Source organism: Carcharhinus amblyrhynchos, unplaced genomic scaffold, assembly GCF_965287045.1.
Source record: "Carcharhinus amblyrhynchos unplaced genomic scaffold, sCarAmb.v2.hapA scaffold_61, whole genome shotgun sequence".
Taxonomy (NCBI): domain Eukaryota; kingdom Metazoa; phylum Chordata; class Chondrichthyes; order Carcharhiniformes; family Carcharhinidae; genus Carcharhinus; species Carcharhinus amblyrhynchos.
This window is the reverse complement of record NW_027649801.1, coordinates 92,325-108,449: the sequence shown is the minus strand read 5'-3', so window position 1 is coordinate 108,449 and position 16,125 is coordinate 92,325. Positions and strand designations below refer to the sequence as shown.

The following is a 16,125-nucleotide window of genomic DNA, read 5'->3' as shown; positions in this document are numbered from 1 at the left end:
AACCAGTTTTCTATCCAACCTGCAGGGACTGTCTGAGTCCTGGAAGATGACCAGCAATGCATCCACTATTTCTAGGGCCACTTCCTTAAGCACTCTGGGGCGTATATTATCGGGCCCTTGTGATTTATCTGCCTTTAATCCATCAACTTTTCCAGTACCGTTTCCCTACTAATATTGATCTCCCTCAGTTCTTCCCTTTCACTAAAGTCTTGCATTCCCCAACGTTTCTGGTATCTGATTTGTGTCCTTTTTTGTGACAACAGAACCAAAATATGTGTTCAGTTACTCGGCAATTTCTTTGTCCCTGTTTTATATTCCCCCATTTCTGTTTGTAGAGGGCCTATGTTTGTCTTCACCAACCTCTTTCACTTCACATATCTACAGAAACTCCTAGTGTCAGTCATTATATTCCCTGCAAGCTTTGTACTGTATTTTCCTCTTAATCAATCCCTTGGTCCTTCTTTGCTGAATTCTAAACTGCTTCCAGTCCTCGGACCTATAATTTTTCTTGGCCAATCTGTATATTTCTTCCTTAGATTGGATACTGTCTCTAATTCCCTTTGTAAGTCATGGATTGGCCCTCTTATGATATGGAGATACCGGCGTTGGACTGGGGTAAACACAGTAAGAAGTCTGACAACACCGGGTTTAAGCCTAACCGATTTATTTGATAGTAAACTCACAAGCTTTTGGGGTTTGCCCCTTCGTCAGGTGAATGGAGAGTTCTGGCCTCAGACAGAGCATATAAAGCACAGACAGTTTACAGGTTACTGATTAGAATGTGAGTCTTTACAGTGAGGTTTTGCAAACCCAGGCAAGTCATGGGGGTTACAGATAGTGTATGTTTGCAAAACCTCACTTACTGTACTGTCTGGAGACAATACACATTGCTTTAACCTGTGCTTAATGCTCCTTCCACTCACATTGTCGGCCTCTTTAAGACTTGAATAGCAGGTCAGTTGTAAAGACTCATATTCTAATCAGTAATCTGTAAACTGTCTGTGCTGTTATATGCTCTGTCTGAGGTCAGAACTCTCCATGCACGTGACGAAGGGGCAAACCCCGAAAGCTTGTGAGTTTACTATCAAATAAATCGGTTCGGCTTAAACCTGGTGTTGTCAGACTTCTTACTGTGTTGGCCCTCTTATCCATTTTGCTTTTGTGCCAGACAGGAGTAAAACAGTTGTGGCAGTTCCCCTGTGCATTCCTTGAATGTTTGCCATTGTCTGTCCACTGTCATCCCTTTAAGAACTCTTCCAATCTATCAAGGCCAACTCACGCCTCATATCCTCATAGTTTCCTTTATCAAGATTCCGAATCAACTATTTCATGCTCCATCTTGATTAAAAAATTCTATTGTGTTATGGTCGCTCACCTCCAAGTGGTCTTGTACAGCTAAATTGGCAATGATTCCCCCTCATTACAAGCTGTACTCCTTTCTTGCCCTCTCTTTGGTGTATTGGATCGTGTGAGGTCTTCTATTTTAGAGGGCACGTGTTCCATATATCAGGGTCAGCATTGTTTTAGCTTGGATGGAAAGCATTTGTTGACTTCCTAACTTTTTAAAGTGCCATCTTTGGGGCAAATTGAAAGCTACATTCTCTTGATATCTGTTTTATAAACTTAACTAAAGATGGAATACAACCATGTTTTTAAGAAGTTTTTGATTTTCAATATGTGCTTTCTTATATTTCAAAATGAAATATCTGAGAACAAAATGTTTTTACAATTGTGCAATCCAGATAGCTAACTAAATTCATAAATGCTAAGCATGCAATTATTTTGGTGTTATACAGTGACAAAACAAAGTAAGGTAAGGAATTTTATAGCATCTTACATGCTGACATCTTGTGCTATGGAGTCATAGGTTGATTAGAACATAGAACATTACAGCGCAGTACAGGCTGTCCGGCCCTCTGTTGTGCCTACCAGTGAAACCAGTCTAAAGTCCATCTAACCTAAACTATTCCAATATCATCCCTATGTTTATCCAGTGACCATTTAAATGCCCTTAATGTTGACAAGTCCACTACTGTTGCAGGCAGGGCATTCCACGCTCTTACTACTGAGTAAAGAACCTACCTCTGACATCTGTCCTATATCTATCACCCTTCAATTTAAAGCTATGTCCTCTTGTGCTAGCCATCTCCATCTGAGGAAAAAGGCTGTCACTGTCCACCCTACCTAATCCTCTGATCATCTTGTATGTCTCTATTAAGTCGCCTCTTAACCTTCTCTCTAAGAAAAGCAGCCTCAAGTCCCTCAGCCTTTCCTTATAAGACCTTTCCACCATACCAGGTAACATCCTGGTAAATCTCCTCTGCACCCTTTCCAATGTTTCGATATCCTTCCTATAATGCGGCGACCAGAACTGTACGCAATACTCCAAGTGCGGCTGCACCAGAGTTTTGTACGGCTGCAACGTGACCTCATGACTCCGAAACTCAATCCCTCTACCGATAAAAGCTAACACACCGTACACCTTCTCAACAACCCTGTCAACCTGGGTGCCAACTTTCAGGGATCCATGCACGTAGATTGGAATCATAGAATCTTACAGCTCAATTCAATTCAACCTATCCTTCCTGTGCCAGCATTTTGAAAGAACTATCCAATTAGTCACACAATCTCACTGTTTGTCCATAGCCCTGCATTTTCTTTCCTTTTCAAGTTTTTATCCAGTTTTTTTTTTGAGTCAGTATTGAATCTGTCTCCATCTGCAAGGAATTCCAGATAATAATGGTTTTCTGCATTTTAGAAATAAACTCTCATCTCTCTGCATTCCCTCTCCCCAAGACCTTCGTCAAATGTCTTAAATTGTTTTGATCAATCTTGCTTTTTTACCCTTAAAATTTTGAATGCCTTACAAAGGTATAGAAATTGCTGTTGGTACTGAGATTTTCCTGCATCTTTATAAAGTTTTTGTGCATAATTCTTGCTGCGGCTGTATAGGGCATTGGTGAGGCTGCAGCTGGAGTACTGTGTGCAGTTTTGGTCGCCATACTTACACAAGGATATTTTGGCCTTGAGGGAGTGCAGAGGAGGTTTACTAGGCTGATACCGGAATTGAAGGGGTTGAGCTATGAGGAGAGGCTGAATAAACTAGGCTTGTACTCGTTAGAGTTTAGAAGAATGAGGGGAGATCTCATTGAGACATATATGATGATGAATGGGATGGATAGGATAGAGGTGGAGAGGCTCTTCCCGCTCAGAAAGGACAGTAGGACTAGGGGGCACAGCCTCAAGATAAAGGGGGGGGTGCGGTTTAGAACGGAGTTGAGGAGGAACTTCTTCACTCAAAGGGTGGTGAATCTCTGGAATTCTCTGCCCGTCGAGGTGGTGGAGGCTGCCTCGCTAACTATTTTTAAGACGCGGGTTGATGGGTTTTTGATAAGCGAGGGGATTAAGGGTTATGAGGAGAGGGCGGGAATGTGGAACTGAGCCACGACAGATCAGCCATGATCTTATTGAATGGCGGGGCAGGCTCGAAGGGCTGGATGGCCTACTCCTGCTCCTATTTCTTATGTTCTTATGTCATGGTCATGGGGGCACGCGTTGTAGGAAGTGCAAAACATACATATAGTGAGACTACTGGAGCCTCAACTAGTCCATAGTACCCACAAATATCAGTGTCCAGTTTCAAAATGTCTCTTTTATGTTCGCGGGCCTTCAGGAAGGGCGCAGGTCGTTCCGAAGGTGCAGCCAGAGTCGCTCAGTGAGTCTGGCCATTGGATACATGTTCGGATCTTATCCAATGTGCAGGTGAAGCAGATCACATCGAGACCCGGGTGGACTTGTAGCCATGCATTGGAATACATTCTGTTGTTCTCGGGGAATGGTGCTGCCGGCGCACACAACGCCTCGGATGTATTGAATGTTATTCCGTGAGATTGTTGATAGGTGGTGTGACCCTGGATGGCGAACCTTGACAAGAAGATCATGGATAGGGCCATCTTCAAAGTGGTTAACATTATCCTGGAGAGGGGTAGGAAGGGTACACAAAGCCTGGTGGCCGCCAGGAGATCACATTGAGACATGGAGATCTCACTGAGACATGTAAGATGATGAATGGGATGGATAGGATAGAGGTGGATGTTCCTTAGCTACGTAGGCCATAAGCTGTGGCATTCCCTATTTAGTTTTTTGAGCGTGGAATCGTGTAAATGTCTTGATCCAATGGAAAGTAAAATATGGGGCTGGATGAATCCAGAACAAATTAAAATGAAAGCCAAGTCTTTTAATAGTGAAATTGGAAAGCAGTCTTTAATACAGTAGTGTAGTGTAAATTTGGACCTCTATTGCCCCACAAATCTATTGAGGCTAGGGTTAGAAGAGAGCATGGTCAATTGGGAAAATTCAAAACTGAAATAGATTTTTGTTTGGCAAGGATGTTAAGGTATATGGAGTAAAGCCAAGTCAATGGAGCACATAACAGACCGAAGAATCAGGAGCAGGAGAATGCTATTCATCCCCTCATGTTTGCTTCACCATTGGATAAAATCATAACCAATCTGACTGTGGTCTCTGCTTTCCTGTCCACTGCCTATGCCCTTTGAATATTGTATAGCTGAGTTAGATTCTTGACTGACAGTGAGTTCATGCTTCATTGCTCTGGGAAGTGAATTCCAGAGATTAACAACCCCCTGAAAAGAAATGATTTCTCTCATCTGTCTTAAATGGGTAACCTCCTGTTTTTATTCAGCGTCCTCTAGCTCTAGCCTCTCCAACAAAAGGAAACAATCTTTCAGCAGCCATCCTGTCAAGTCCCGTCAGGATCTTGTATGTAGCAGTAAGATCACCTCTTATTTTTCTAAATTCCAATTAGACAGGCCCAATCTATCTAACGTTTTCTCATAAATTGACCCCTTCATCTAAGGAATCAGTTGAGGAAACGTTCTCTGCACACAACTACAGATGTGGTACAATTTTCCTGCCTTGCCACCCTGGTCGAGTAGCACAAATTCGTAAGATATAGGAGCAGAAATATACCATTCGGCCCATCCAATCCCATTCAATCATGGCTGATATGCTCCTCATTCCCATTTTTGTGCCTTCTATCTCTGACCTTTCAGCCCATTACCAATTAAAAATCTGTCTAACTCCTCAAATTTACTCACTGTCCCAGCATCCACCGCACTTTAGGGTAATGAATTCCACAGATTCACAACCCTTTGGGAGAAATAGTTTCTCCTCAACTATATTTTAAGTTTGCTACCCCTTGCATAGCGCGGCAGGAAATTTCAGCAGGAGGCCACAGATGGAAACCATGATTGGCGTCCTTCCCTTTGCAATAAATGATAGGTACAAATAGTGATCTAATTGAGTGATGTAATTGATTTAAGGGGCTAGATGGCCAACTCCTCTTCCTTTATTTCTAATTCTATTGAATGTCTGCAGGCATGTTAGATCCTTACTTTCAATTCAGAATGGCAGCATGTGCAAGATTCACATTAGGAAAATAAATAACTTTAATATGATAGTGAGATGTTATTGTGCCTTTTTATGGCTCTAAGAATGTGGCATATCCAGAATCTGAGTTTATATTGCAAACCCTGTTTTTAATTCTGAACCATTTCTGGGGACAGCATAGTGGAACAGTGCTAACTGCTCCCTCACAGTGTTCAATTCCCGGCTTGGGTAACTGTCTGTGTGGAGTTTGCATATTCTCCCATGTCTGCATGGGTTTCTTCCAAGAGCTCTGGTTTCCTCCCACATTCCAAAGGTGTGCAGGTTAGGTGAATTGGCTGTGCCACATTCTCCCTCAGTGTACCCGAACAGGTGCCCGAGTGTGGCAAGTAGGGGATGTTAATGTAAGAACACCTGTGACTAATAAATAAACTTTAAGGAGTTGTTTGTGATAATTTTCAATTATCCACAGCAAGTTCTTATAGTAACTTAGTGAAGTATAAAGTTGTACCATTTTGTTTAGCAAATCACAAGTACATATTGTATGATTTTCCTTCCCTTATAGATTCGAGAACAAAATTTGCAGGACATAAAGACTGCAGGACCTCAATCTCAGTTACTCTGTGGTGTTGTGCTGGATAGGTCCTTTGCTCAGGTGAGAACTTAAACATTGCATCGAAGAAAAAATTCTGCATCACTCTCTTTTAACATTATCTAGTTTGTCAATCTGTCACTATCTCTCCCTAACGTTTTGCAAACACTATTCTTTAAATGGCAGAATTTATCTATGTGGGAGGTAAGTTCTAGTCATAACTCTACTGTGTTTAATATGTAAATATTTGAGCAAGAATGCAAATATGGCAGAACAAAAACAATATTGACAGTCAAGTAATAGCATGCAAATCAGAGCTCCTGCGAACCATTGTTGAATGCAGTCATCTGTGCATGCTTTCATGTACTTTTAAATATGACTCTGTTACATGTCATTAGCATGCTGAGTATACTAGTCAGGCTTTCAAAACCTCATTTTATTTGTACCATTTAATTAAATGGGGACTGATGAAGTATACTTCAGAGCTTAAATTTTAGGAAAGCTTAGGGCCTCTGGCACAAGATCATAATGTAAAGAACTGGTTTTGTCATTCAAAGTAGCAAAGTGTCTGAAAATGCCACAAGGAGACTAAACTGCAAAGCTTTCCCCAAAAACTTTGCGTAAGACTGGTATATAAGTGTAGGAAGTCTGTTTGCAACTTGCAGATAATATCTACAATTTGAAAAGTTTACAGCTAATGTCTTGATTATTTTCATCAATCCATGTAGCACTTTATGTACTTCGCTACAATTGAAATGTGCTTTTAAATTTAATTTTTTAAAAAATGAGCAGCATGAGTTGATCAATTTATGACCTGTGTAATTATTGAGAATTTTCCTGGCTACTTCTGCACAATGAAAACTAATCAAGGTAAAAATGACTCTAGGGTCTCGAGTTGTCTCTGAAATTATTCTTGTTGATGGTGCAATAAAGTTGGAAATATGCAGAGGACTTTTGCTCTATTAGTCTTGTACGTCTCTTAAATCCTTAGGTCTACCTGAGATGAATAATAAATGGAACTAGATTCATTTTTTTCAAGCATCCAAACACTGAGACTTAAAATGCAACAATTAATACCAGGCATCCCAAAGGACAAAAGTAATTGTCTTCACAGCACATTTTAAATAGATTTCTTTATAGTTTTTGATGAAGTTTCTACAACAAATAGTGTATGAGATCCTGAAAGTTTGACTGGTTGAAAGCCCCCTGTGTGCACATCATTAGAGTTGGGTTTATAGCCTGCATGCCATCCTCTCCTAGTCATCCTGCTAATAAATACATATTTTGCATGAAAATGACTTGATATCATATGGATTTGAGTTACCCAGTCTTTAAGGGAGGGTATGGTTTGCACTGTTTACTCAATTTGCTGTTGCAGGATGCACCTCTCTCAGACTGTACGGAGTTTATTGATGGTCTCGATCTCTCAAAGCAAGCCTTAAATCCCGCTAACCCTGTTAGAAAGGTACTTACTGACCTGTTGTTGTTAAACTCTGCACCTATTATCATGTTTCCTCACCCAATAAATCTGCTTTACTCCAAAATGCTTGTTTTTTTAAAATCCCAAAATATATTTGTCACTATTAAACCCTGGCTTACTGAAATCCATGAGAGTAAAGCAGGGCAGTATAAGACCGAGCTAAAATTCAAGTATTCATAGCAGAGATTTTTGGTGTTTTGCTCACTGGTGGTCACGTGGAATGTTACATTAGATGTTTTTGATAACTTCAGTGTGTTAAGTGAGCGAGCATAGATTGTGAACAGTGTGATTGTTGAATTCAGTTTTCAAAAGCTAATTGCCAAATTTGCATCTGTGTAGCATAAATTTTAGAAAGTTCACAATTCCTGCAATTTCAACTAGCATGGAATGTTTTTAACCAAAGAAGACTTTATGGACTTGAAATTTAGACTCTTGTAAACTATGCCGTAGCAGCTGCATTGCAAATTTATGTTCCTGATGTTAATTCGGCCCATCAGCTCAGTGTAAGAACAGCATTTGTGGAAAGGAGAGGGAGTGTTCCCCTTTCAGGAACGTCAACATTTTGCATCATGGATGCATGTAGCAGCAGGTCTCCATGGAGGAAGTAGATAATCTCCCCAAATGGTAGCAGAAGCTATATTCAATCAAGAGACAGAGTAATAAAACACTTATTCACCTTGCCCCAACTGTATCATTTGAAATGTGACTTGCTAAAAACTTGCTGAGACCATCTGTATTAATTCATCAGAATGTTTTTGCTGCACACAGTGAGATTTGCTCTGCTTTACATGTTGTGTAAAGCTTTTACTTTATGAAAAGTGAAGAGCTGAAAACAAAATAAACAGAGGCAGCTGATGACCTTCCCATTTTAGTGAGGCAAAGGGAAGGACTTATGTGGACAGTAAAGTCAGAGGAATGAATTGTTGAAGTTATAGAGCTGGAGAACTACATGGAGCGAAAGGAGATGTAGATGAAAATTTATCTGAGCACTTGTATGTTTGCCTTTGTGAACTCAATCTTCGTTTTATGTAACAGATGAACATAGTTTTGAAGGTATTGTACACAGTTAATCTTTAATCTGGGGCCTTAGGATCTATATTATCAATTCTGTTTCATCAAACTATGGATTGTGTATGTTTTGCACTGGAGCATTTGTGGTTCATGCTAAAGGAGTTGTGCATACTATCAATGTGCAATTGTAACCATGTTAGCCATATGCATTTCAAATTGCTAAATCAGCTGCTTAGCTAGTAAACAAGTCAGTCACTAAATTACTGTGCAATTAGCCAACCAGAAGGATATTGCAGTATGATGATAAAATGTTCATAAATTTCCGTTTGCTGTCTGAAAAGGGTAAATCCTGTGCTTTTAATCTGTCAGAAACTCATGCGGTCCTCACCTGAGCCTCAACCAACAGTCTATTTTTACAATGGACAAATCCCTCAGTGAAAAGATGGAGGAATGTTGAACAGGCATTCGACTAGTTAGAGATGTAGAACTTGGAGGGGGAACTTCTTGCCTTCTCTACGACCAACCATGACTAACTGCTGAAACTTTGGATGAATGTGCATTCGCGTCTCCAGTTACCTCCAAGCAGCTATCCTCTGTCAGTTTCTTTAAACATGCATTCATTCTCTGCCTCAAATGATCCATGCAGCTTTCTCGTACATAAACTGCCTTTATACAAAGTTTAAAGTTTATTTATTAGTGTTACAAGTAGGCTTACATTAACACTGCAATGAACAAAGAAAATTACAGCACAGGAATAGGCCCATCAGTCCTCCAAGCCTGCATTGACCACGCTGTCTGACTGAACTAAGACCCTCTTATTCTTCGGGGACCATATCCCTCTATTCCCATCCTATTCATGTATTTGCCAAGATGTCCCTTGAAAGTCATTATCATATCTGCTTCCACTACCTCCCCTGGCAGCGAGTTCCAGGCACCGACCACCTCTGTGTAAAAAAAAACTTGCCCTGTACATTTTCTTTAAACCTTGACCCTCGCGCCTCAAACCTATGCCCCCTAGTAATTGACTGTTCCACCCTGGGGAAAAAGCTTCTGATTATCCACTGAAGTTACCATGGAAATCCCAAAAGCATCAGTCCACTCCCAAACAGAAAGCTTATTCAACAGCTCCTTCATTCACATCGTCACATAAGAACATAAGAAATAGGAGCAGGAGTAGGCCATCTAGCCCTTCGAGCCTGCCCCGCCATTCAATAAGATCATGGCTGATCTGTCGTGGCTCAGTTCCACATTCCCGCCCTCTCCCCATAATCCTTAATCCCCTCTCTTATCAAAAACCCATCAACCCGCGTCTTAAAAATATTTAGCGAGGTAGCCTCCACCACTTCAACGGGCAGAGAATTCCAGAGATTCACCACCCTTTGAGTGAAGAAGTTCCTCCTCAACTCCGTTCTAAACCGCCCCCCCTTTATCTTGAGGCTGTGCCCCCTAGTCCTATTATCCTTTCTGAGCGGGACGAGTCTCTCCACCTCTATCCTATCCATCCCATTCATCATCTTATACATCTCAATGAGATCTCCCCTCATTCTTCTAAACTCTAACGAGTACAAGCCTAGTTTATTCAGCCTCTCCTCATAGCTCAATCCCCTCAACTCCGGCATCAGCCTAGTAAACCTCCTCTGCACTCACTCCAAGGCCAAAATATCCTCGCGTAAGTACGGCGCCCAAAACTGCACACAGTACTCCAGCTGCAGCCTCACCAATGCCCTATACAGCCGCAGCAAGACCTCCCTACTTTTATATTCAATCCCCCTCACTAAGAAGGCCAGCATCCCATTCGCCTTCCTGACCACCTGCTGCACCTGCAAGCTGGGTTTTTGCGACTCATGCACAAGGACCCCGAGGTCCCTCTGCACCGTCGCCTGCTGCAGTTTTTCGCCACGTAAGTGATAATCCTTCCTACCATTATTCCTACCAAAGTGAACCACCTCGCACTTGCCAACATTAAATTCCATTTGCCATTTCCTGGCCCATTCGCCCAGCCTATCTAGATCCTTCTGTAGACTCTCCACACCCTCCGCACAATTTGCCTTTCCATAGAGAAGGAAAGAAGATACTGCAGTATGTAGTGTTACAGTCATAACTAGGGTGTAGAAGATGTACATGCCTTGAGGGTGACTTTCCTGCTCCTGAGTGTTGAAAGACTAGTGTGGACTGGAACCTTCTCTTTCTGCAACCGTTTCCTTATTTTGTCATAAGTCTACCCTGAAGTTTGCTTCTGAATCTCATGTAGACCATAAGAGGTCTTTCCATTGTATGTTTTGAAGTTTTGATCTCTGAAGGAAAACGGTTGACTTGTATGCTGCATTTTAACTTTAGTTAAAACTTTAATATTTATTATTAATGAACATTGTGAAAAAACCAAATTTCCTTCTGTGGGTTGGGCTGAAAAGTTAATTCGCTAATAATCTTAAGTATTGATATGAATTAGCAACTTTACCTTCTGAGGTTTTAAATATAAATTATTAGCATGTCATATCTCCTGCATTGCAAAATTGACTAACTTTAAATGTAATTAATTTGCTGTGATGTTTTGGACATCCTAAAGTTATGAAAAGTGCTTTATAAATTTTTTTCTTAATTTTCCATTTATCATCATTATAATTAATCCACATATTCCTGAACAGCATCTTAGCTAGAGTTAGATTTTTAGAGTTTGGTATTGGTTCCTGGAACTTCCTTCACCAAGGATCTATCATTTTCAGGACGCCCTATTTTCTTTAGAAGATCAGTATGCCAGATAATATTTTAAACTTTAGTAGAAACCAACCTGATCTATACATTGTAATGTCAACTACTAAAGACATTAGCTGAAGAAACCATTGCTTGAGCATCTTATAGCAAGCACTCAGGAGAACAACGTAGACTAATGAAACACTCTTGAGGGTTGAATTTTCTATTATAAGAAAAACTCGAGTACTAATAATTGGGAGCCTTTGGACCAAGGTTGGAAAATGCAGGATTTACATTCTAATTGTGATGCCCAATTTCAGATGATAAGACATTCAAGTTCTGACAGTGCAAAAGTTCATAGGTTGCAGCACAGAAGGAGGCCATTTGTCTCCATGCTGGCTCTCTGCAAGTGACCCACCGTACTCTTCTCATAACCCTGCAAAATTTTGCTCAAGTTTTTGTCCAATTCTTTTTTTTGGAAACCACAGTTGAACGTGCCTCCACCATACTCTCAGGCAGTGCATTCCAGATCCTAACTACTTGCTATGTAAAATCAAAGTTTTCCTCATTGCTTCTTTTGTTATTCATCTTAAATCAGTGTCCTTTGTCTCAACCTTTCTGCCAGTGAGGAACAGTTGTTCTTTTTCTGCTCTTGATTTTACATTGCCTCACTTTCCACTTCTCTGCATCAAATTTATTTGACATGTCTGCCCATTCTACCCGTCTGTCTATATCCTCTTCACAATACTTCCACGTTCTGTGCCATCTGCAGATTCTGAAATTGTGAGTTCCTAGTACTGATCACTGTGTATCTTATTCCAGTCTGAAAAACAATTGTTTACCACTAGTCTTGTTTCCTGTCACTCTGCCAACTTGTAATTTAATTAACACAGACAAATGTGAGGTATTGCACTTCAGAAGGACAAACCAAAGTAGAACATACAGGGTAAATGGTAGGACTCTGAAGAGTGCAGTTGAACAGAGGGATCTGGGAATACAGATATAGAATTCCCTAAAAGTGAAGTCACAGGTGGATAGGGTCGTAAAGAGTGCTTTTGGTACATTGGCCTTTATAAATCGGAGTATCGAGTATAAAAGTTGGAGTGTTATGGTAAGGTTATGTAAGGCATTGGTGAGGCCGAATTTGAAGTATTGTGTACAGTTTTGGTCACCTGGTTACAGGAAGGATGTAAGTGAGGTTGAAAGAGTGCACAGAAGGTTCACGAGGATGTTGCCGGGACTTGAGAAGCTGAGTTATTGAGAGAGATTGAATAGGTTAGGACTTTATTCCCTGGAGCGTAGAAGAATGAGGGGAGATTTGATAGAGGTGTAAAAGATTTGGATGGGTATAGATAGAGTGAATGCAGGCAGGCTTTTTCCACTGAGGCTAGGGGAGAAAAAAACCAGAGGGCATGGATTAAGGGTGAAAGGAGAAAAGTTTAAAGGGAATATTAGGGGGCAGGGGGCTTTTTCCACACAGTGGTGGGAGTGTGGAATGAGCTGCCGGATAAAGTGGTAAATGCGGGGTCACTTTTAAGAAAAATTTGGATAGGTACATGGGTGAGAGGGGTATGGAGGGATATGGTCCAAGTGCAGGTCAGTGGGACTAGGCAAAAAATGGTTCAGCATAGACAAGAAGGGCCAAAAGGCCTGTTTATGAGCTGTAATTTTCTATGGTTCTATGGTATCCATGCCGTCATGGCTCCGCCCATTTTATTCTATGGGTTTCAACTTTTCTGGCACCTATTAAGAACATAAGAACATAAGAAATAGGAGCAGGAGTAGGCCATCTGGCCCTTCGAGCCTGCCCCGCCATTCAATAAGATCATGGCTGATCTGTCGTGGCTCAGTTCCACTTTCCCGCCCTCTCCCCATAACCCTTAATCCCCTCTCTTATCAAAAACCCATCAACCCGCTTCTTAAAAATATTTAGCGAGGCAGCCTCCACCACTTCAACGGGCAGAGAATTCCAGAGATTCACCACCCTTTGAGTGAAGAAGTTCCTCCTCAACTCCGTTCTGAACCGCCCCCCCTTTATCTTGAGGCTGTGCCCCCTAGTCCTACTGTCTTTTTTGAGCGGGAAGAGTCTTTCCACCTCTATCCTATCCATCCCATTCATCATCTTATACGTCTCAATGAGATCTCCCCTCATTCTTCTAAACTCTAACGAGTACAAGCCTAGTTTATTCAGCCTCTCCTCATAGCTCAACCCCCTCAACTCCGGTATCAGCCTAGTAAACCTCCTCTGCACTCCCTCCAGGGCCAAAATATCCTTGTGCAGGTGCGGCGCCCAAAACTGCACACAGTACTCCAGCTGCGGCCTCACCAATGCCCTATACAGCTGCAGCAAGACCTCCCTACTTTTATATTCAATCCCCCTCGCTATGAAGGCCAGCATCCCATTCGCCTTCCTGACCACCTGCTGCACTTGCAGGCTGGGTTTTTGCGACTCATGCACAAGGACCCCGAGGTCCCTCTGCACCGTCGCCTGCTGCAGTTTTTCGCCACGTAAGTAATAGTCCTTCCTACCATTCTTCCTACCAAAGTGGACCACCTCACACTTACCAACATTAAATTCCATTTGCCATTTCCTGGCCCATTCGCCCAGCCTATCTAGATCCTTCTGCAGACTCTCCACACCCTCCGCACAATTTGCCTTTCCCCCAATCTTGGTGTCATCAGCAAATTTCGACACCCTACACTCGGTTCCCTCCTCCAGATCATCTATATAAATGGTAAATAGCTGAGGCCCCAGCACCGACCCCTGGGGCACCCCACTAGTCACCAACCGCCAATCCGAATAGCACCCATTGACCCCCACTCTCTGCCTCCTATTTGACAACCAATCCTCTATCCACGCTAACACCCTACCCCCAACTCCATGTCCTCTGACCTTCTGCAGTAACCTCTTGTGAGGTACCTTATCAAACGCCTTCTGAAAATCCAGAAAAACCACATCCACCGGCTCTCCTCTATCCACCGCCCTAGACACATCCTCATAGAACTCCAGTAAATTTGTCAGACACGACTTCCCTTTAATGAAACCGTGTTGCATCTGCCCTATCAAGCAATTCCCTTCAAGATGCCTCGCAATTTCCTCCTTAATGACGGATTCTAACATTTTACCTACCACAGACGTTAAACTAACCGGCCTGTAATTCCCCGCCTTTTGCCTGGCACCCTTCTTAAACAACGGCGTAACATTAGCCGTTTTCCAATCCTCCGGCACTTCCCCGGAATCCAGCGACGTCTGGAAAATAACCACCAAGGCATCCACTATCACCTCCGCCATTTCTTTCAGAACCCTCGGATGCATTCCATCCGGTCCTGGGGACTTGTCCACAATCAGCCCCTCCAGTCTGTCGCGCACCACCTCTCTAGTAACAGTAATGTCATTAAGACCCTCCAGTCCTACCACCTTTCCATCTCTAACACCCGGCAAATTATTCACGTCCTCCTCCGTGAAGACAGAAACAAAAAAGTTATTCAAGACCTTAGCCATATCCCCATCCCCTACCACTAGGTCCCCTTTCTCATCCGCTAAGGGACCAACGTTCACCCTAGCCAGCCTCTTCCTTTTTATATATTTATAAAAACTCTTGCTATCCTTTTTTATATTAAGCGCTAGCCCAGCTTCATAGCTTCTTCTACCCTCCTTTATCAACTTTTTTGTCAATCTTTGTTGACATTTAAACCTTTCCCAATCCTCTTCTCGCCCACTGCTCTTAGCTACTCTAAATTCCTCCGCTTTTAATTTAACACTTTCCTTCACCTCCTTCGTTATCCACGGCTTATTACCTCTCTTCCTACTGTCCTTTTTAACCATCGGAATAAATTTCTGCTGAGCACCAAGAAAGATCTCCTTAAAGATCCTCCACTGCTCCTCAGCAGACCTACCTTCCAACGCGCTCCCCCAGTCCACATTCGCCAATTCTTCTCTCATCCTACCATACTCCCCTCTATTCAAACAAAGGACACGTGTCCGGGAACCCACTTTCTCCTCCTCCATCTGCAACAGAAACTCCACCATACAATGATCACTCTCTCCAAGAGGATCCTTCACCTCAAGGTCCCTAATTCTACCCGCCTCATTACATAGCACCAGATCCAAGATAGCTCGCTCCCTCGTCGGCTCCAACACACACTGTTCCAGGAAACTATCCCGGCAGCATTCCAAGAACTCCTCCTCGAGCCCACCTCGTCCAACATGGGTCGACCAATCAATATGCAGATTGAAATCCCCCATAACTACTGCCGTCCCATTCCTGCACGCCGCACTTATTTGCGCGTTAACAGCCCGCCCCACCTCCAGATCATTATTCGGGGGCCTATAGACGACACCCACCAGCGTCTTCCTCCCTTTGCTGTTCCTAATCTCCACCCACAACGATTCCACTTTCTGCTCTTTGGCTCCGATATCATCCCTTGCTACCACCTTGATGCTGTCCTTAATCAGCAGAGCTACGCCACCCCCTCTTTCCTCCTGCCTATCCTTCCTAAACACTTGATAGCCCTGTACATTCATCTCCCAGTCCCTGTCACCTTGCAGCCACGTCTCTGTAATGGCCACCAGATCGTATCCATTTGTGTCGATCTGCGCCACCAGCTCATCCACTTTATTCCGAATGCTTCGTGCATTCAGATAAAGCGCTTTCATCCCAGCCTTCTTCTGGACCCTATTTGCCGTAACGCCACCACTTGGGACATCCTCAGCCTCTTCCCTTACCTGTACCCTATCCTTAACTGTAGACCTCCTAACATCACCTACCCTCGCACCCTCCCCCCCCCTAATTAGTTTAAAGCCCTGTCTACAGTCCTCTTTACTCGATTCGCCAGCACTCTGGTCCCAGCACGATTCAGACCAACCCCATCCCGCCCGAACAAGTCCCACCTACCCCAATACTGGTGCCAATGCCCCATAAATTCGATCCCATTCCTCCCACAC

At 42.7% G+C, this 16,125-nt stretch overlaps 1 protein-coding gene across 3 annotated transcripts in view; it reads left to right on the top strand.

The window, feature by feature from the left end:
- Nucleotides 1–16,125, top strand: part of add1 (adducin 1 (alpha)) — a 189,609-nt gene that overhangs the window by 118,604 nt on the left and 54,880 nt on the right. For all 3 annotated transcript variants that reach the window (XM_080182512.1, XM_080182514.1, XM_080182513.1), the window contains one exon: nucleotides 5,972–6,061. In XM_080182512.1, coding sequence (XP_080038638.1) covers nucleotides 5,972–6,061 — 90 coding nt within the window. The remainder of the gene's footprint in view (nucleotides 1–5,971; nucleotides 6,062–16,125) is intronic.